The sequence below is a fragment of the Triticum aestivum genome, chromosome 3B, assembly GCF_018294505.1.
Source record: "Triticum aestivum cultivar Chinese Spring chromosome 3B, IWGSC CS RefSeq v2.1, whole genome shotgun sequence".
Taxonomy (NCBI): Eukaryota; Viridiplantae; Streptophyta; class Magnoliopsida; order Poales; family Poaceae; genus Triticum; species Triticum aestivum.
Genome location: NC_057801.1, coordinates 601,209,272 through 601,228,721, shown reverse-complemented (window position 1 = coordinate 601,228,721; position 19,450 = coordinate 601,209,272). Strand labels below are relative to the sequence as shown.

General features: G+C 49.9%; 2 protein-coding genes and 1 long non-coding RNA gene across 4 annotated transcripts; 2 read left to right on the top strand and 1 right to left on the bottom strand.

Moving 5' to 3' along the window:
- Positions 1-986: 986 nt before the first annotated feature.
- Positions 987-2,688, bottom strand: LOC123071197 (uncharacterized). Its single transcript, XM_044494710.1, has 3 exons — positions 2,388-2,688; positions 1,781-2,204; positions 987-1,655 (listed from the first exon to the last, which is right to left on the bottom strand). Exons 1-3 carry the CDS (start codon positions 2,534-2,536, stop codon positions 1,626-1,628), a joined length of 603 nt encoding a protein of 200 aa, XP_044350645.1. The 5' UTR covers positions 2,537-2,688; the 3' UTR covers positions 987-1,625.
- A 981-nt stretch (positions 2,689-3,669) lies between these two features.
- On the top strand, positions 3,670-7,746 carry LOC123071199 (uncharacterized). 2 transcript variants are annotated; one of them, XR_006434174.1, is made up of 9 exons: positions 3,670-3,809; positions 3,895-3,986; positions 4,126-4,211; positions 4,320-4,390; positions 6,463-6,640; positions 6,999-7,109; positions 7,214-7,248; positions 7,377-7,476; positions 7,713-7,746. It is a non-coding gene; the product is annotated as an uncharacterized lncRNA (long non-coding RNA). The 2 variants fall into 2 exon arrangements; XR_006434175.1 differs by having other exon boundaries at positions 7,214-7,476.
- A 1,187-nt stretch (positions 7,747-8,933) lies between these two features.
- On the top strand, positions 8,934-9,850 carry LOC123071198 (uncharacterized). The gene is made up of 3 exons (XM_044494711.1): positions 8,934-9,234; positions 9,381-9,442; positions 9,534-9,850. Exons 1-3 carry the CDS (start codon positions 9,046-9,048, stop codon positions 9,709-9,711), a joined length of 429 nt encoding a protein of 142 aa, XP_044350646.1. The 5' UTR covers positions 8,934-9,045; the 3' UTR covers positions 9,712-9,850.
- Positions 9,851-19,450: the final 9,600 nt, after the last annotated feature.

The following is a 19,450-nucleotide window of genomic DNA, read 5'->3' as shown; positions in this document are numbered from 1 at the left end:
CATATATGCATACATAACGGACCTGTTCGGCGATGTCTCCCGCCACTTGCATGATGTTGCCGAGTTCACTAGCTATCAATGTCTCAGCGTTATCTCAGGGTCACGACGTGCAAGGGCCTCATCATGGTCGGTCGCCCATGCAAGTGCGTCCTCTCTGTCCCACAACCGCCTAAATTGACAGGAAAACAAACCACGAATATTCTAAGATGATCCAGTACTGCCGAAGATGTACGGCTACGGCAGAACAGTGGCTAGCACAAGATTTACGATTTAGTGTTATAGCATCCAAGAGGCTCTTATTGTAATCCTACACAAACTAATTGGAGGGATTGATTGATTAAGCTTTAAGAGTTTGAAATAATGTGGTGGCTACGGCCGCGGCCATCGAACCAGCATGTCTGAATATTGGAAGCAACACCGAGCCGAACCAGCATCCACACGTAAGCACACAGGACTACTGCTAATGGACTGTACCAAGGACCACTGCTGAAGACAACAATTGACTGTACCAAGGAAGCTGGCGCAGGAAGCCACCAGTTGAGGCCGAGTAAGAGCTCACATAGTGACTGTTGATTGGGTCGGATGGCACAAGACACGTCCCTTCCAATGAGGTAGCAGCAGCACTAGCAGGAGTAGGATAGCTGGAGATGACCTTGTGTTTTTTCCCGTTCCCGCTACGACATTGCGACTACCACAACAAAGTGACAGGATACTCAAAACAGATGCACTGTTCGCTGTAGAGAGCTACAGCCACAACCTCAAATCATCTGTTTGCCGTGGAGAGCTACTACCACAACCTCAGATCATATTTATCTACCCGATCCATAGACTCAAACCGACTGGGTTGATTGCTGACCAAATTTGCATGTAGCAACATATTATATGCTTAGCTTAAGTGATACAAATAGGGGGAAAAACAGATAGCTACTGTTTAGAAACGAATGGAAAGCAATTCAGAAAGTAAAACCAGTCAGAAACGAAACCAATATGCAGAAACATCAGTTACTACTAAGTAACAAATACCATAGCAGGTAGCAATAATCCTTACAAGAACATGATGGCTAAAATCATGAATAGATATGATGCAAGGTCTTTAGACTTAAACTTTAACATAACACAGGTCTGAAGATGGTAATGAGGATTTAGTATCACTCCCACAAGCATGAAGTAAAGTCATTGAGGCTTGGGTATCTTAAGGAGAGGTCGCCTTCGGGTGCTCACCCCAACAGACGGAGAGATCGCAGAGGTCGCCTTCGGGTGCTCACCCCAACAGACGGAGAGATCGCAGAGGTCGCCTTCGGGTGCTCACCCCAACAGACGGAGAGATCGCAGAGGTCGCCTTCGGGTGCTCACCCCAACAGACGGAGAGATCGCAGAGGTCGCCTTCGGGTGCTCACCCCAACAGACGGAGAGATCGCAGAGGTCGCCTTCGGGTGCTCACCCCAACAGACAGAGAGATCGCAGAGGTCGCCTTCGGGTGCTCACCCCAACAGACGGAGAGATCGCAGAGGTTGCCTTTGGGTGCTCACCCCAAAGGGAAGAGAGGTCGCCTTCGGGTTCTCACCCCAACAAGCGAAGAGGTCGCCTTGGGGTGCTTACCCCCACAGGCGCGGTCAGGTCTGGTCTCAGCTCCTCTTGATTGGCGTATCATCATCCTGCAAGAAGTTTAATTTCAGGACCTTTCATGTTCTTTGAAATCTACTTTTGCTACTAAGTAATAAAAGCACTGATTCAACAATAGACTTTTAAAGCATAAAACGATTCAATTAAACTTTATTACCTTTGCAGAAGGAGATTTCTTCAATGCATCAACCTCCCTTGTCAATGCATCAATCCTTTGCTCCATGTCCTTCATTCTTTTCAAGTTGACCTCATGTCCCTCCAACCAGCGGAGGAACAGTTTGTTGAGCTGAAGACGTACATCAAACATTGATTCATCAATCCTGCGGGCACTCTCCTGATGGGCATGGGTAGCTATGCTCTGAAAGCCCTCACGCTTCACCTTCTCCGCTTCAAGCTTCACGGCGAGAGTGTTATTCTGCTCAACAAGCTTCTTATTCACTCCACCCTCAACAGTCTCAATGACCCAGTATCCAACTGCCGAAACCACAGTTGCATAGGTGGTGACTGATGCCATGAACGGGGTGGACCGAAGAACAGCTTTGTACAGCCTCTGGCCAGTCTCCTTAGCAATTGAAGTAATCCTAAATAAAGAGTAAAGAATCACGACTAGTAACAACGAGGTACCACATACTTGTAATCGCGTCAAGGACCGGAAGAGGACCGGATCAGTGCATATGGCACTATATCACGTGACACGGTGAATCTAACTAAACTATATGCATAGATATGGAAACACAGGAAATCAAGGAAGGGCGAGTTTTTACCCTGCAGACGAAGCAGAATAGCCACGGGCAGGGAGGGTTATCACCGGGCGACGAACTGGGGCGGCGACAGCAAGGGTACCACCCTGCGCACCGTGGACGGCTCCGGCTGTGGCCAGCCGGCGTGAGACCGAGCGGATCGCCGCAGACATCTCGCCTCACGCTTGACGCAGATCGGAATCGGGAGGAGTGGAGGGGGAGGAGGCGGCGGCGGCGGCGGCGATGTGGTAGGGTTAGGTGAAAGGGGTAGTCACGGTGATGGTGGGGTTTTTTTATAGATCGGGGAGGCCGTGAAGGCAGGCGGTGGCTGCGGCTATACCTGGCCAAACGGGCCGGTTTTTTCGGGCCGGCACGTTAGCCCGCATGCCTGGCCCGTCACGGGCCGGCCCGGCACGAGGCATAGTGGGCCGTGCCTGGCACGTGGCCCGGCTTGGGCCGTGCCTGGGCTGCCTTGCCCGGCACGGCACGGCTAGCAATCGATCGGCGCGAGTCCAGCGACAGCGAGCGAGCATATAAAAAAAAGGAAAAAGGAGCGAGGGGAGCGTCCAGCGAGGCAGCGATGGAGCCGTTGAAATAATAAACGTATCTAAACCTACTGCCATCGTGCTAGTGCTACTGCACAGCAAACAAAACGTCCATCAGTGCATGCATGCAGCCCTGCATGGCTGCATCGACGTGCCTCCTGGGCGCTGCGCGCCTGCGCACGGTCAAGGGGTCAAACCTGGCCAGCGGGCAGAGGCAGTACCTTTTTTTTAGCAAAATTTTTTTGAGGTGCATTTGTTAGCAAATCGGGCGGGCGTGCCTCGATGGGCTGTGCGTGCCGGGCCAGCGTGCCGACCCATATAGCCGAGGGGCCGTGCCTGGGCCACGATGCTCAACACGCGTGCCTGGCCCGTTTACCCCAGGCCGGGCCGGCCCATTTGGCCAGGTATAACTGCGGCTGTAGTTTCCAGATCCCGCCAAGGGCATAGATGGGATTTCGCTTAGGCTGGCGCCACGTGGCCTTTTTCAATTCGTTGTTCTCTCCCCGAGGAGACGGGTAGGGTTTGGTCTCGCTCTTCTCACTTCTCTCTCGAAACACCGCCGCCCCCAGCCACCCCAGTCCCCAGTCTCCTCCCCTCCCGTCGGCCACACTCCCCGCCAGTCGTCCTCTTGCATCTCCCGGGCGCCGCCACCGCCGCCGCGAACGTCGCTGCTCCCCGTCGAGCTCGCGCGCCTCCATCGCCAGGAGGAACGGAGGCTGCTGCTTCCGCAGCTGCTCGGCCGTCTCTCCCTCGGCGTCGAGCGGCTCATGGCGGCACCGTTTCTGTTGTCCAACACGTGCTCTCCTTGACGCGACATCGACGCTTCCCCTCTACGTCACGCGGTGGCCATGGTCGGAGCTTTGCCGCCTCCAACTTCGGCGCCCGTCTCCACTCCGTCTAGGTTGACCTCTCTCTTTCTTTCTGCAACCATGGTGGTTCTCTGGATTAAGAATGTCGAAGCCCTCAATATCGATAGGCTTGTGCAGGTTATTTCAAAAGAGGCAGTGATTGCTACATTCAAAAGGAAAGGTATCTGATCCTAAAAAAAAACAGGAACTGTATCTGTTGAAGGGGTGAGGTATGTCACATTTTACTGATACACACAACCTGTCTTAAACTTCCTGGTGGCAGTATATTATTTGATGTTATATATGCTTATTTATATTCTGATTGCTGTATTGGTTATGCTTAAGGAAATATATTTTGAACATTTGTAGGTTCTAAATGTATTGTAGCAAATTTGGACTACTTCCTGAGTATCATAAACAAACGTGATGGTCCAGATCTATAGAAAGTTCTGAAAGTAAGCACTGGAAAACATCTTTTTGTGCAATGCCCATATAAATGAAAATGGTCTATCTCCACTGCTCATGCCTGATATTCATTCCTAATAGTATGCTTATTCTTTCAGGCTTAAGCTGCTTATAAGATAGCCCTCCTGTAATGCCATCTGGACAGAGTGTCAAGAAACAATATTAACAGGTACTCCCTCTGTAAACTTATATAAGTAGTAGTCTAAAAGCTCTTATATTAGTTTACAGAGGGAGTACTAGGTACTGTAAATTATAAATTTCTTGGATTTTAATTGCAACAAAAGAAATTGCCTAAGTTGATCTATTTTATCAACCGGTAGTTAGGTGGTTCAAAGTTATTATTATTTTGATAGAGAAGATGGAAATTAAGGTGGTACAGATCTTGGGGCATTATCTTACTTGCTATTGGTCCAGTCCTTGCTTGATCATGTTTCTTCTAATATTAATGATGACAACATCTGAAATAAATCTGTAAATAAATGTGAATTAACACTATTTTCATTTCATACAGCCTGAGATAAACATATGCTTAACTGAATAATTGTTCTTCCATATGTTTTTTCTCATAAACCTCCATGTTGTGCGCGCGCACTGGTGGCGCCAAGTTTAGTTGTCTGGTATGCGACACATGATATTTTCAGCAACTATGGTGGTTCAGTTTGGTACTCTACTGCATGTTTGCTATGGCTTTATTCGTGAAGTTTGTTTACGCATGTGTTCATGTCATATCTGGAATTAGCAGTGCCATGGCGATATAGGCGCATCTAGATTGCTTTTAGTCAAGCTATTACCTTGATGTTAAAATTTTCATGTACCAATTCATGCTAAGCTCTGCATTCTATTTTCTCTTGCCAAGGCTCCTGCTGTTACTATTGATGTAGGCTATAACAGTTGAAGTTATTATGATCTGTTTGCTGCATCCCTACAGATATTATTCTTCCACAAAATGCTGCGTTCTAGATCGTTGGGGCTTTGGGGGGCGTTGGTTGGCCCATTTCTAAGTGGATGTATCACTGCCAGTAGGCCCACTATGGGCGGTTGTGTTCGGTCTTTGTTGGCCTTGCTCTCTCGCATGGCTGCACAACACCCCCTCATGTACCTCTCATTACCTCCTTCACTTCCTAGTGCTCGTGCTAGGGTTTCTGGCCTGCCACCAGCGCTCGTCCGCCTCCGTGCTGTTGTCGTTGATCTCCTCCCTCGTGCTACCTCCTGCTTCTCCGTTGTCGCCACGCTCTTCTCAGCCTGCTGGCGCCATGGCCGCCCTTGCTCCTATTCGCACGCCGTCGTTGGGGCTGCCCTTGTTCCTATCCAAGAATGAGTTGCTTCGGTGCCACATTTTCATGGTGGATGAAATAGTGGGTGCCTGTTAATATATGGTTAAATTGAGCTTGGCAGTTTGTACTGAAGATGGTTGGTTTGCATTTTTGCTTTTTGTGCATGTGGTTTCTGGTCTATAGGCCCCAGTGCTCTGTTATTTTAGATGGGGTGAGCAGGGACCTTTTCCCCTTTCGTTGTTTAGAATAAAAGGGAAATTCTGTGGTAATGATTACATGAAGTAATACAAGTTTTCTTTTGGCATCAATTAGTGCTACATAAGTGAATGCTATGATGAGATCTGTACGACCAGTATTTTCTTCTTCGATTCTTGGTTTGGTGTCCCTGATCGAACTTCCTTCGTAATTTCATACATTTGAACCAGTTGCAAGATTTAGTGCCCTGTATGTTGGTTCCATGGTGAAAACAGACAATCCTTGGGGTGTTTTCACTGAAGTTTTTGGATGCAGGTTACACATGGTTTCAGTACACCAGTAGCAGCTGCTGTTTTCTTAATGTAGAAACATGTTATTTCACTGCTATGAAAAAAGGCTATTGTGTTTTGTACAGATATTTCTATGTTTAGTAATTAGTAAAGAGTTATGGACATCTATTAAACCAATATTTTCCTCCTTCCAAATGTGTACACTTATTGCTAACAACCTAGCCTACACTCTCGGACTAGCTTCAAAAGAATCTTGTTTTACATTTACCATATAGTGGATGAAATTAGTTGTTCACCATGGCACTCCATCGTTGTTCGTACCCCGACGAAGCAATGGATATCTTAGAAAAAAGTAAAGATTGGTCTTTGCTTTTGACTTGGTGTTTTTAATATTTTGTATGTCTTTCTGTTTTGGTGATTGTCCTACGATGTTCATTGGAAGTTGGGTTTTGTGATAACTCTTTTTTGAAACTCGGATGCAGGGTTGCTCCATGCAAGGTTCCATACCCGGAGCACATTTAGAGAAGTTTACGGTACATGATTATTTACCTGGAATTTTTGGAGATCAAGGCGGCGAAATACTCTTTTTGTGATGTGGACCATCGTCTTTGTGGCCTGGTGAATGATATAGACATACAGAGATTCACCCCATGCCTGGAAGTAAGTTGCCGCTGTATTTACAGAATTATTTAGTTCTAGAGTATACTGAAAACATGTTGTATAGATTGTCTTTTTATTGCGCTTCATTGGCACTGCTGGTCTACCAGTTTTTACATGAATATTAGGCCTTCCCTATATCTATAGATGCGATTAGTATAGTAAGACATGTATCACATGTTGTCACTGTGGATGTGAAAGGACATCCAACTCGAAGAGAACCTTGAGACTTATACCAATACAATGCCCCACTTCCTTTACTCTGTGATGAACATAGTTTTCAGATTTATTTGTGCATGGTGGAATGTCTGAATTTTCTGCATGCCGGTAGCTTCAGTTCTAACTGTTTTTTTTATTCCAGGGAGACAATTACAGTGGCTCTTTGGAGTGAAACTGCTGAAGCTTTTGATGCAGACAAACTAATACAAAGGTTGTGGTTGCTCTGGTTGTAGGCTGCACATACAAAAAAATTGTAATGCTATCTCTCCTTTCGCTGTCTCTTCCTGTACAAGCTTTTTTCTGTCATGATGGTACATCTCTTATACTAACAGTTTGCTTTTGTAATTTTTATTGCAGCTAGTCTAAAACCTTTCAGCAAGTTATGGTATGAGGTTTGTATTAACACGGATGATCCAGAGATCTTTGCCCTTCATCACAGATTGATTTCGCCTTGGATTAGCATGTGGTGCTGCATGTTTATACGATATGCGTGTTAATCAACTGTTGGCATGACATATAGGCTGCAAGGTTCTCCACTGCCTATTTAACTTGCGAGCAAGAGAGGACGGTGATTTGAGCCCAGTGAAGTTGATATGGCTACTGTGCGAATCTGTCCGACTGTAAGTCCATATATGGCCATAATGAATATACATAAACTTGCTCAAATTTAAGTAGGTACTCCCTCCGTTTCAAATTACTTGTCGCAGAAATGAATGTATCTAGAACTAAAATACATCTAGATACATCCATACCTGCGACAAGTAATTCGGAACAGAGGGAGTATTATTTATGACAAACCTAGAACTTCAAATATCCTGGAACAGAGGAATTAATTGATAACTCTGTTATTTCCCAGTGTCCAGTGCGGATTCATGGTGATTCTTGCAGGTCAAAAAGTTCGGATGCAAAATTATGATTGACGATCTGCAACCAAACCAGAGCTGGTGGTTCCTGTGATTTGAGAAATGTATTTGGATAACCGTGGTTCATGAAGGAACTATGAACAAGTGTATAAACTACAGAGGAGGGTTGCTTAGGCAAAACTGAACCACCCAGGATATGTGATTCGATAAGGCTTAGTCTACAGTATCAATTCAGCCTAACTTGCCAACAGTGCTGATCAGTGCTGATTCGGGAAACAACATGAGCCAATAAGCACTGGAAAACAATAAAACACCCTAACTAGCTAACAGCCTAACTTGCATGTTCGAATTGTGTGAGACTGACATTTGTAGTACCGTAGTGTTTATTAGAATATACAGCGCAGTGGTACATGCTCTCTTTTTTTCCCTACATGAACACACTGTTTGTCAGGTCTAACTAGTAGCGATTATAAGAGGGCAGGAGTTATGTCTCGAAATCCTTCACCAATTGGCAATTGCTCAACACCACCAGTGTGTGTTCTGAACTTTTAGTACCGCTTACTTGTAAACAAAAATGAAGTCGATAGACAAGAGACTACAAGCCGTCGATCACACCAAGCAAAGAAAAATATAAACTTACCTTGTTCTTCCGGTGGCTGGTCTTGAGGGTTCTTTGCGGGCTTCAACGCCCTCGCCGGCTGCTTCTTGTGCACGACGCAATCCATCGACGCTAGTCTTGGTTCTTGGGGTTGTCGCCCTTGCCGACGTCGGTGCCGGTCTCCTTCATCGGGGGCAGTGATTAGGGATCGGCAGCTCACGCGAAGCTCTACTCCCTCGGCTTGAAGGAGGCGAGGCGGAAGCGGCGGCTGGGTCATATGGGCCGGCGGCCCGGAGGGCGGAGACGATAGCGAGGAGGTAGAACGCCACGGAGCTGGAGGATGCGTAAAGGCGGAGCGCGTAGGGGCGGAGCTACCGGCGGGCGGCGGAGCTCCGGCTGCTGCTGAGCTGGCTGGATGTGAACCATGTGGGTAGGATGTGGGACAGCCCATGAACGCGTTTTCTGATGTGGGCGAAACGGGCAGCCCACGTCCACCTGCAGCCTGACGGTTTGGTACCAGCGGGCCGTGTTTGTCTCAAAAACAAAAAAGTAGCAGGCCGTGTTCCAGTCCAAGTCGAAGACGGGGAGCCCTAGCTAGCCTAGCCGGTAGCATATATATAATGGAAACTTGGGAAAGAGAAGGGGATCAGAAGAGGATTTGGAACATCCAACATACCCGGCGGCTAGAACAACGAAACTGGGAGATCTTCTCGTCGAGTAGATAATCGATGGCGTCGGCGCTTCGTTTCGCGGCGAGAAAGATGTGCAGCCGCGTCCTTCAGCGAGCACCGCATCCGTATTTGTCGGCGAGCGCCTCAGCGGCCGTCAAGGAGGGACAGCGGCGGATCGGCCATGCCGGGAGCTCCCTTCGCCGATTTTGCTCCTCAGGATCACCTAATCTTGTTAATAACACCAAGGTACGCATGCACTCGTTATTGACCGTGTCTATTTGGAAAATCAGATTAGTATTTGCCGTATTTTTGTTTCTTCTTCTTCTTCTTCTTCTTCTTCTTCATGTTAATCTTGTTAATTAATGTTTGTAACTCTTAACTGTCTACACCAGCATGGAGTGCAATCAGCCGCGGAATCAGCTTCGTTCATCAGTAATGCGGAATACACACCATGGTAAATTGTTGTCTTTATCTACCAGAGTACATCGTTTAGATGTTTTCTTGTGATGTTATAAATCAGTTTTTAACTTGCTTTTCATTTGTAGGTGGTCAGATAATCACCCTAAGTTTCTACGCAACATATTTCTGTATACAGTCGCGGTGTCTACAGGAAGCGTTGCAACGCTCTATGCGGTGGCCCGTATACATGGGGGGCCATTATTCAGGGAAGCATTAGGATTGGAGCCTAATCCAAGCAACAAGGATGATCGACAGTCAGATTAACATGCTCTGTTTCAACTAGATCTATAAACGTTGTGTCGTTATGTGCTTGCTTATATTAGTATTTGTATTGACTATGATGACGCTTTGGGCTGCTTCAGTGTATTGACTGTTGAATAATGTATATGGGCGTGTGTTGAGAGATCGTGTATGCTTGCATCCCATCTTTCATCCATGTGAGCAGCATCAATACTGTGTTTGCGCATAGTCGCCCGCCAATGCACTTGAGTCTTTGCAATAGACCTCCGTTTGAACTCAACTACGCAAAGCATAAAACAACAACTTTTCCTTCACCCCTTCGTCGCTCGCTCGGCTCCTGCGAGCTGACGGGCGACTCTACGCCGCCCCTTCCCTTCCTCCCTCCCCCTGCGCTGCCGCCAGAGGGCGTGACCGGGCGAAGCCTGGCCGGTGGCGGCGGGAGTCCTTCCTCATCCCTTGGCTGGTGGTGGCGCGGGACACGGCCGCTGGGTGGAGGCGCCATGTTGGTGCGGGGCATGGCGGCGCGTGGTTGCAGCGGTGGCGCTGGTGCATGTTGGGTGCACGGCGGCGGGGTTGTGCGTGCTCTTCCTGCCCCTTCGATCGGGTCTGCTAGGGTTCGCCCTCCTCAGATCTGATGCGGCGGCTGCCATGGTGGCGCGAGGCGGCCTCCCTTCCGTTGGGTGCGTGCGTGTCTCCTGGTGGTGGCGGGCTGCGGGGGTGGTGCCCGATCTGGTGGTCTTGCTTCAGCTCGTGTCGCGGGATGACCTAGATCTGGCGGCCACCATGGTGGGCGGCGCGGGTTGTGGATGGCTTGGGTTGTGATCGGCGGCTTCTTCCTTGCCGCTGTGCGGAGGTAGCAGCGGCGTGGTGGCGGTGCGGACCGGGGTCGCTCCGGGCGGCTTGGTGTTGGCGTCCGGGGTGGCTGTCTGGTGGCGCAGGTGCGTGCCCGGCGGCTCCGACGCTTGGAGCTCGCGCGGGTTAGGCAGTGGTCCGGTGTGGCTGCTGCTCCGGCCGTGGGTGGCTCCATGGCGGCTTGGCAAGTTGGCTACGGCGGCGGCTGGTATGCCCTGGCGTTGGCTCGTCCGTAGGCCGCTTGTACCGGCCTTCGATCTATCTCCTCGTCATCCGGGTGCTATTCCCGTTGAAGAAATGGCCTTCTCCCAGCTGTGACCCATCTTTAGTCTCGTGCTAGGGCAGCAGGACGGATCTCGTCTCGCGCCCGGCAGCAGGACCGAGCCCGTCTCGCGCCCGGCAGCAGGAGCACACCTGTCTCGCGCCCGGCAGCAGGACCACACCCGTCTCGCGCCCAGCAGCAGGACCGTGCTCGTCTCGCGCTCGATGCGGCAGGACGAGTCGATGGAGGCTAGTTTGCCACGGGGTCCGCTCGTCTTCTCGGGTGGGGTAGTGACGGGTATCGAGTGAGGGGTTGTCGAGGTCTTGCATGTCGGGGCAGCGGGCCTGGTGGTGGTAGCGTGGTGCTCTTGGGCAGAGCCCGTCGCTCGGTGCTGCCCGGCGATCATGGCCGTGTGGGCGGTGTGGTCACTGGGGTGGGCGTTCGGTGGCGGTGAGTGTTGGCCGGGGTGAAAACCTGCTCTATCTTTGGACGGACCGGCGGCGGCGTTGCTCGTGCCCTTCTTGAAGGCGTCGTCGCGGCTTTCATTGCCCATCGTGTGGCTCCTGGGGAAACTCTGATCCTCGGATCGGGCGGTGTCGTATCCTTCTTGAAGGCACCGTCTTGGAGCTCATGGTTCGTCGTATGTGACTTCATTTCTTCACGGTGGCGTGGTCACTGTTGAAGTCCCCGGTTGCACTTGTAGTGTTTGGGGTCGTGTTGCTGCGCTCGGCGCCTATGTATCACTAGCACAGTACCCGTGCGTTGCTATGGGAAAAAGGTGAGTAATGCCTTCACGTGTGTCATGGCAAGCGCCAAATTTTCTCTCCCGTTTTTCCCCTCTTTGTTGACCACTACGCAGGGGCGGACCCATGTAGACACACCCGGTGTCACACGACACCGGGTATGTACTCCGATTACCTTAAGCGATCGTTGATATATTGCGTGGGACACCGGTAAAATTCATTCGTGGACACCGGCTGGAGCGGCTGGAGCGAGAGGGTGCACAAGCCTGGCCCATCTATTGGCGATTGAGGCACCCAGCTAGCCACACCCCAGGCTATCGATCAATTTTGTTAAACTGTACTGTAACATTTGTATAGTCATGTATTTCTCAAAAAAAAACTGTATAGCCATGTGGGCCTTGTGTAAACGTCTTGTATAGAAAGTCCTAGTCTTTAGGATCTGGTGCACTCTCCATGGCATGTGTGCCTATGATTCAGGAAGTGCTGTTAGCGGCAACAACGTTGCGATATACTGTATCGAAGAGATAAGGAAGGATAAGATTTTCATCAACTACTTTGATCGCTTTTATTTAGGTCCGTAACCCCAAAAGAAAACCTGCGCCTACTCATGGCTTCTTGCCTCCCCCTGCAAAGATTCGTCATGGCATCGCCTCATCCACCCGCCCAATCTTCATCGAAGCGTCCGTGCTGCCATGACCTATTCGCCCAATCGCTGGACAATTGATGAAAGAAGTACCGCAAGTCGCTATTCCCTTTGTGAAGAAATATAAGAGCCTGAGTGATCTAAACACTCTTAAATTTCTTTACGAAGGGAGCACAATCAAGTCCAAGTACGTACCTATACAAAAAAATTTGTAGGTCTAGGGCTTTTAGTCTCAAGGATGCCACAATTAAGAATTGAATTACTACCATTTGCTCGTGTTGGTAAGTAATTAAGAATCAAGTCCAAGTGATTCTCATTTGTATGGATTATTCCTCAACCTTTGAATGCACAACTCAGTACTCCTACAACATAATGTAAGTAAGTAAGTAAGTACATCTTCATAATTATAAATTCAATCAATATGTTTTATTTTATGTTTCGATGTTAGCCTATTCAAACATAAATAGTGTAGCCTTAGCTGATTAAATTTGTCTTCAAAGTTTTTATGCGTTATTGTTCAACTTGGGCAAAAAACTTCGCATAATCAACTACGATTACAAGTAGACCAGTATTTTGATAAGCATTTTTACTACTGGATATCTACAATGGTTAAGTATGTTAGTTTTATGCATAACATAGCTTGGTGTCCACATATGTGTAATTTAGGCGTGGACACCGGGACATTTTCATCCTGGGTCCACCCCTGCCACTACGTGATTCATCGATTCATTTGCCCCATCCCGAGGCACGACATTGAGGAGTGAGGTGGTGCGTCGTCGTCAACAGCGCACACATCCCAATTTGAGGACAAACGGAGGTGGCTTGCAAGGGTAGGTCAACAACAGCGACACCATGTTCTGGTTCATGAGGTTCTAGAAATTTAAACACTACAACTAAAATTAAATTTACAATTCCCTATTTAACTATATGAGCTACTAAATGAGAGGTCATAAGTTAGAAAAATAATGCAATAAAAAATTTAATTTCCAATTTGACCAGTCCGAGCTACTAAATGAAAGATCAAAAGTTAGCAAAACAATGCATGAAAAAGGAAGATCCTGATTCAACCGACTTTATGCACTTGAGTGCCAATCATATGCACCTAAAATACATCTGTCGTAATCTACAAAGCGGTGAGCCCTGAAAAGTAAGTGAACATTTGGTGGAATTGCTCAAATTCTTTCTAAACCAACTTTAGGGATGTTTTTCCATAAGAAAATAATCATCTCAGATTGAGCCTCATTCAACGCCGGAGAAGCTTCCACATCTCCAACAATCGGGATTGGCCCGTGGCACTAAAGCAGCCGGTCATTGCTGGTGAGAGATCAATGCTTTATTCATACCTTAATTGGCAAAAAAGGAAGGTAGGATGTGCCAAACGTTCTGAAAAGAAAATATGGTAATCACAACATGACAAAAACTTCACTCACAGCAAATATCACTCTCAGCAAATATGTATGAAAACGCAAAAAAAACTTAACCACACGTCACCACCTTTTATAAGGGTTTTCCTCAAGCACCAAGTGACGTCCATAGTTTAGTGCCGCTCGTTCATCTGTCTCTTACAGTATATCAGGCAAAAGAAATACAGCCATGTCACTTCCTACAGCCGACAAGCCTCACACTACTGCACCCTCGTTGCTGCCCAATCTCCTAGCAGCACCTGCTCGACACAGCCCGCCCAGTCTCGCCTTAGCACGCACATTTTCCAATCCCCCATGCAGAAACCTCCTTCCCGCACCTCCGCGCGGCAACAGCCGAGCACAAAATGCTCGCCCACCTCCGAGGAAAAACAGGCAGCAGTAAGCAGCATGGAGGTGCTGACACCAAGTCAGCGAAAATTAATATAGATTGGAGGAAGTACCTTATTTAGGTGTTCCTTCATAGTCGTATCTATTATGTTGGGTGGATCTACACCTAATGCAACTTATCCTACTTTCCATCTAAGGAAACTGGTAATGACGGGAGATGTCGGAGTAATGAGCCACGGGTAGGTTAACCTGAGGCCCAGAATCTTTTGAAGACATCGGGGCTGGCTGCGCCTTTCAAGGCATCAAGATAAAGTGCCGCATTCTGGTGGCCGGCTAGAGGAATAGCCGGCTGCCCGTAGACGGCCGAGTCCTAGAGACCGACTTCAAGACAAGCTGACTCCTAGTTGGCGGCTTCTAGAGAAGCCGACCCCTAGCAGTCGGCCCGTCGCGCTAACGAAGCCCGCGCCCTCATCAAGAAAGACAAGACAAGGAGTGGCTACAGTATAACCCCCCCCCGATCCAGGGACGGGCGTGGCCACAGTGCACCGTACCGGCGGAGATCTCCGCCCGGCGCGGTACTGTTGCCACACCACTCCTGACATCACCACAAGCAGACAGAGACCTGCTCCCACGACGGCCTGTTGGTACGGCCCAAGGACGACGGGCCCCACCAATCAGTGAGAGCCCGGAAGACGGCTAGAGCCCCACCAGTCGGACCCGAGGGAGGTCGGCCCCCAGCAGTCGGCCCGCCCCTTCCTCGGGACCCACGCGCCATTAACCAGACGAGACGCAGAGTGGCTACAGTAATCGCCCGCCAGGCGACGGAGCTGTAGCCACGAACCCCTGACCAAGCCTGCGTCATTAGTATGACGGCTACAGTGATCAGCAGCCGACAAGACCCGAGAGCGGCGGAGGCGGCCTGTCGGCTCCGTACCAGACCAGTCGGCGGGCCCCAGCAGCCAGCGGAGAAGCCGTTGGCCAAAGAGACTGACAGTCGGGTCCTACACCCGGCCGGATTACCATTGTACCCCTGGGGGGTTAGGCCTATATAAACCCCCCAGGGCACCCTTGCAAAGCGTTCCCAACCTGTTAGAACTAGACCAACCCATAGAGAAAGGAGAGAGCTAGCCTTGCCTTCTCCTACCTCTAGCAAAAGGGCACCCTTGCAAAGCGTTCCCAACCTGTTAGAACTAGACCAACCCATAGAAAAAGGAGAGAGCTAGCCTTGCCTTCTCCTACCTCTAGCAAACAACTCGAGGAGCACCATTCTACCACTTGTGCCTTAGTGATCATGCGGAGACCCCGCAGAGCAGGACTAGGGATGTTATCTCCTATGAGAGCCCCGAACCTGGGTAAAGTGCGCTGGCATTCGTGTCTACGCCTTATCCCGCTTCCAGGCACCGGCGACGTTTTACTCGCTCCCACCATGATAAGCCATCCATTGGCATATGTCGCACCCAACCCCCGACATTTGGCGCCCACCATGGGGCGAGGTGCACCGTCGTCTGGAGACCTGTTCTGGACAGGAACCCTTTTCCTCCCTGGCGAGCGCAGCCAGCCCGACACGCCAGACAGACGCCGACGTGCTGCACGGCACGGAGGTCGCCTGCGCGGCGAGCTGCCTCGCCGGCCTTGTTGGCGAGGTTCGCCTCTCCGACGAGCCAGCGTCCGATGCGGGCAATGATGGCCCTGAGAGCCGCCTCGTCAGCCTCCTCTATCAGCTCCATGTCGCCAACGAGCCTGCTGTAGACTTGGAGTCTGTTGGCTCCACCGACCCGATGCTTGTCGATTTCGACATTGCGTGGCTTGACGCGTTCTCCACCAATGTGGTGGTCTACGACGAGCCGCTTCCTCGCGCGGAGAGCGGCGAAAGCGCCGTCACGGAGGTGCTAGTCATCGGCCACAGCGAGCACTCCAGCGGAGGTGCTCATGACCCGCTCGATGCGGCACTTCAAGACCTGACGGCGCCCATCCCAGAAGACGCTGACGCCGAGATTCTGGAAGCACGGCGCATCCAGCTCGTCGAGGGCGCCAAGAAGTTGGCCAGCATGAGACGCCTGCCGGAGGCCTACCAGCGCGAGATGGACCACGCTGTGGGCGGCACGCCGGCTCCCGATGGGCCCAGCCGCCTTGGCACGGTCCGGCAGCGCGGCATGGCCATTGCCAACCTGCTCGGGACAGATCACCCCGTCTATGCCACGCCAGTGGAAAATATCCGAGCTGCCCAGGCGGCAGCAGAAGAGCTGGACAAGTTCGAGGGTGAAGAGCGTCGCCAAATGGCGGAGCGCGTCCAGCGACTCCTCGACGCGGCTGCTGAGCAGCATGAGGCCGGTTGCTGCACTGAGGCGCCTCACCAGCAAAATGATGATCTGTCTCCCTGCCGAGATCAAGGCGCGACATCTCGGACGCCGATTGGTGGCGTCCGCGGAAGAAGAGACAACAAGCCAGCTGCCAGCCGCAGCCGGACTCGCATCACCATTGAGCGCGACCAAGACGGCTGCCCGAGAGCAGTGGAACAACGGGATGCCTGTCTGTTGAGGATCGTAGCAGAAATTTAAAATTTTCTACGCATCACCAAGATCAATCTATGGAGTAACTAGCAACGAGAGAGAGAGAGGAGTGCATCTACATACCCTTGTAGATCGCGAGTGGAAGCGTTCAAGAGAACGGGGTTGATGGAGTCGTACTTGTCGTGATCCAAATCACCGATGATCCTAGCGACGAACGGATGGCACCTCCGCGTTAAACACACGTACGGAGCGAGGATGTCTCCCGCGCCTTGATCCAGCAAGGAGGAGGGAGAGGTTGAGGAAGAGAGCTCCAACAGCAGCACGACGGCGTGGTGGTGGTGGAGCAGTAGTACTCCGGCAGGGCTTCGCCAAGCTCTTAACGAAGGAGGAGAGGTGTTGGGGAGGGGAGGGGCTGCGCCTTGGATGTGGTGTGCAGCCCTCCCCTCGCCCCTCTATTTATAGGGGAAGGGGGAAGGGGGCCGGCCCCCTCTAGATGAGATCTAGAGGGGGGGGCGGCCAAGGGGAGGGGGCTTGCCCCCCAAGCAAGCGGGCGCCCCCTCTAGGGTTCCCCCCAACCCTAGGCGCATGGGCCCAAGAGGGGATGCGCCCAGCCCATTGGGGCTGGTTCCCTTCATCCTACAGCCCATAAGGCCCTTCGAGAGAGGTGGCCCCTCCCGGTGGACCCCCGGAACCCCTCCGGTGGCCCCGGTACAATACCGATATGCCCCCGAACCTTTCCAGTGACCGTATGACAACTTCCCATATATAAATCTATACATCCGGACCATTCCGGAACTCCTCGTGACATCCGGGATCTCATGCGAGACTCCGAGCAACATTCGGTAATCACATACAAGTCTTCCTAATAACCCTAGCATCATCGAACCTTAAGTGTGTAGACCCTACGGGTTCGGGAACCATGCAGACATAACCGAGACAACTCTCCGGTCAATAACCAACAGCGGGATCTGGATACCCATGTTGGCTCCCATATGTTCCACGACGATCTCATCGGATGAACCACGATGTCGAGGATTCAAGCAATCTCGTATACAGTTCCCTTTGTCAATCGGTATGTTACTTGCCCGAGATTCGATCGTCGGTATCCCAATACCTCGTTCAATCTCGTTACCGGCAAGTCACTTTACTCGTACCGTAATGCATGATCCCGTGATCAACCACTTTGTCACATTGAGCTCATTATGATGATGCATTACCGAGTGGGCCCAGAGATACCTCTCCGTCATATGGAGTGACAAATCCCAGTCTCGATTCGTGCCAACCCAACAGACACTTTCAGAGATACCCGTAGTGCACCTTTATAGTCACCCAGTTACGTTGTGACGTTTGGCACACCCAAAGTATTCCTATAGTATCCGGGAGTTGCACAATCTCATGGTCTAAGGAAATGATACTTGACATTAGAAAAGCTCTAGCAGACGAACTACACGATCTTGTGCTATGCTTAGGATTGGGTCTTGTCCATCACATCATTCTCCTAATGATGTGATCCCGTTATCAATGACATCTAATGTCCATAGTCAGGAAACCATGACCATCTGTTGATCAACGAGCTAGTCAACTAGAGGCTCACTAGGGACATGTTGCGGTCTATGTATTCACACATGTATTACGATTTCCGGATAACACAATTATAGCATGAACAATAGACAATTATCATGAACGAGGAAATATAATAATAATCATTTTATTATTGCCTCTAGGGCATATTTCCAATAGTCTCCCACTTGCACTAGAGTCAATAATCTAGTTACATTGTGATGAATCGAACACCCATAGAGTTCTGGTGTTGATCATGTTTTGCCCGTGGAAGAGGTTTAGTCAACGGATCTGCGACATTCAGGTCCGTATGTACTTTACAAATATCTATGTCTCCATTTTGAACATTTTCACGAATGGAGTTGAAGCGACGCTTGATATGCCTGGTCTTCCTGTGAAACCTGGGCTCCTTGGCAAGGGCAATAGCTCCAGTGTTGTCACCGAAGAGAGTCATCGGGCCCGACGCATTGGGGATAACTCCTAGGTCGGTAATGAACTCCTTCACCCAGATTGCTTGTGCAGCCTCCGAGGCTGCCATGTACTCCGCTTCACATGTAGATCCCGCCACAACGCTTTGCTTGCAACTGCACCAGCTGACTGCCCCACCATTCAAAATATACACGTACCCGGTTTGTGACTTAGAGTCATCCAGATCTGTGTCGAAGCTAGCATCGACGTAACCCTTTACGACGAGCTCTTCGTCACCTCCATAAGCGAGAAACATATCCTTAGTCCTCTTCAGGTACTTCAGGATATTCTTGACTGCTGTCCAGTGTTCCATGCCGGGATTACTTTGGTACCTTTCTATCAAACTTACGGCAAGGTTTACATCAGGTGTGGTACACAGCATGGCATACATAATAGACCCTATGGCCGAGGCATAGGGGATGACACTCATCTTTTCTCTATCTTCTGTCGTGGTCGGGCATTGAGCCGTGCTCAATCGCACACCTTGCAATACAGGCAAGAACCCCTTCTTGGACTGATCCATATTGAACTTCTTCAATATCTTGTCAAGGTACGAACTTTGTGAAAGACCAATGAGGCGTCTCGATCTATCTCTATAGATCTTGATGCCTAATATATAAGCAGCTTCTCCAAGGTCCTTCATTGAAAAACACTTGCTCAAGTAGGCCTTTATGCTTTCCATGAATTCTATATCATTTCCCATCAATAGTATGTCATCCACATATAATATGAGAAATGCTACAGAGCTCCCACTCACTTTCTTGTAAACACAGGCTTCTCCATAAGTCTGCGTAAACCCAAATGCTTTGATCATCTCATCAAATTGAATGTTCCAACTCCGAGATGCTTGCACTAGCCCATAGATTGAGCGTTGGAGCTTGCACACCTTGTCAGCATTCTTAGGATCGACAAAACCTTCCGGCTGCATCATATACAATTCTTCCTTAAGAAAGCCGTTAAGTAATGCCGTTTTG

Coding starts and splice junctions, on each gene's coding strand:
- LOC123071198 (XM_044494711.1), top strand. CDS start 9,046: ATGGCGTCGGCGCTTCGTTTCGCGGCGAGAAAGATGTGCAGCCGCGTC. Junction 9,235..9,380: donor ATCTTGTTAATAACACCAAG/GTACGCATGCAC, acceptor TGTCTACACCAG/CATGGAGTGCAATCAGCCGC. Junction 9,443..9,533: donor AATGCGGAATACACACCATG/GTAAATTGTTGT, acceptor TTTCATTTGTAG/GTGGTCAGATAATCACCCTA.
- LOC123071197 (XM_044494710.1), bottom strand. CDS start 2,536: ATGTCTGCGGCGATCCGCTCGGTCTCACGCCGGCTGGCCACAGCCGGA. Junction 2,205..2,387: donor TATTCTGCTTCGTCTGCAGG/GTAAAAACTCGC, acceptor CTCTTTATTTAG/GATTACTTCAATTGCTAAGG. Junction 1,656..1,780: donor AGAAATCTCCTTCTGCAAAG/GTAATAAAGTTT, acceptor AACTTCTTGCAG/GATGATGATACGCCAATCAA.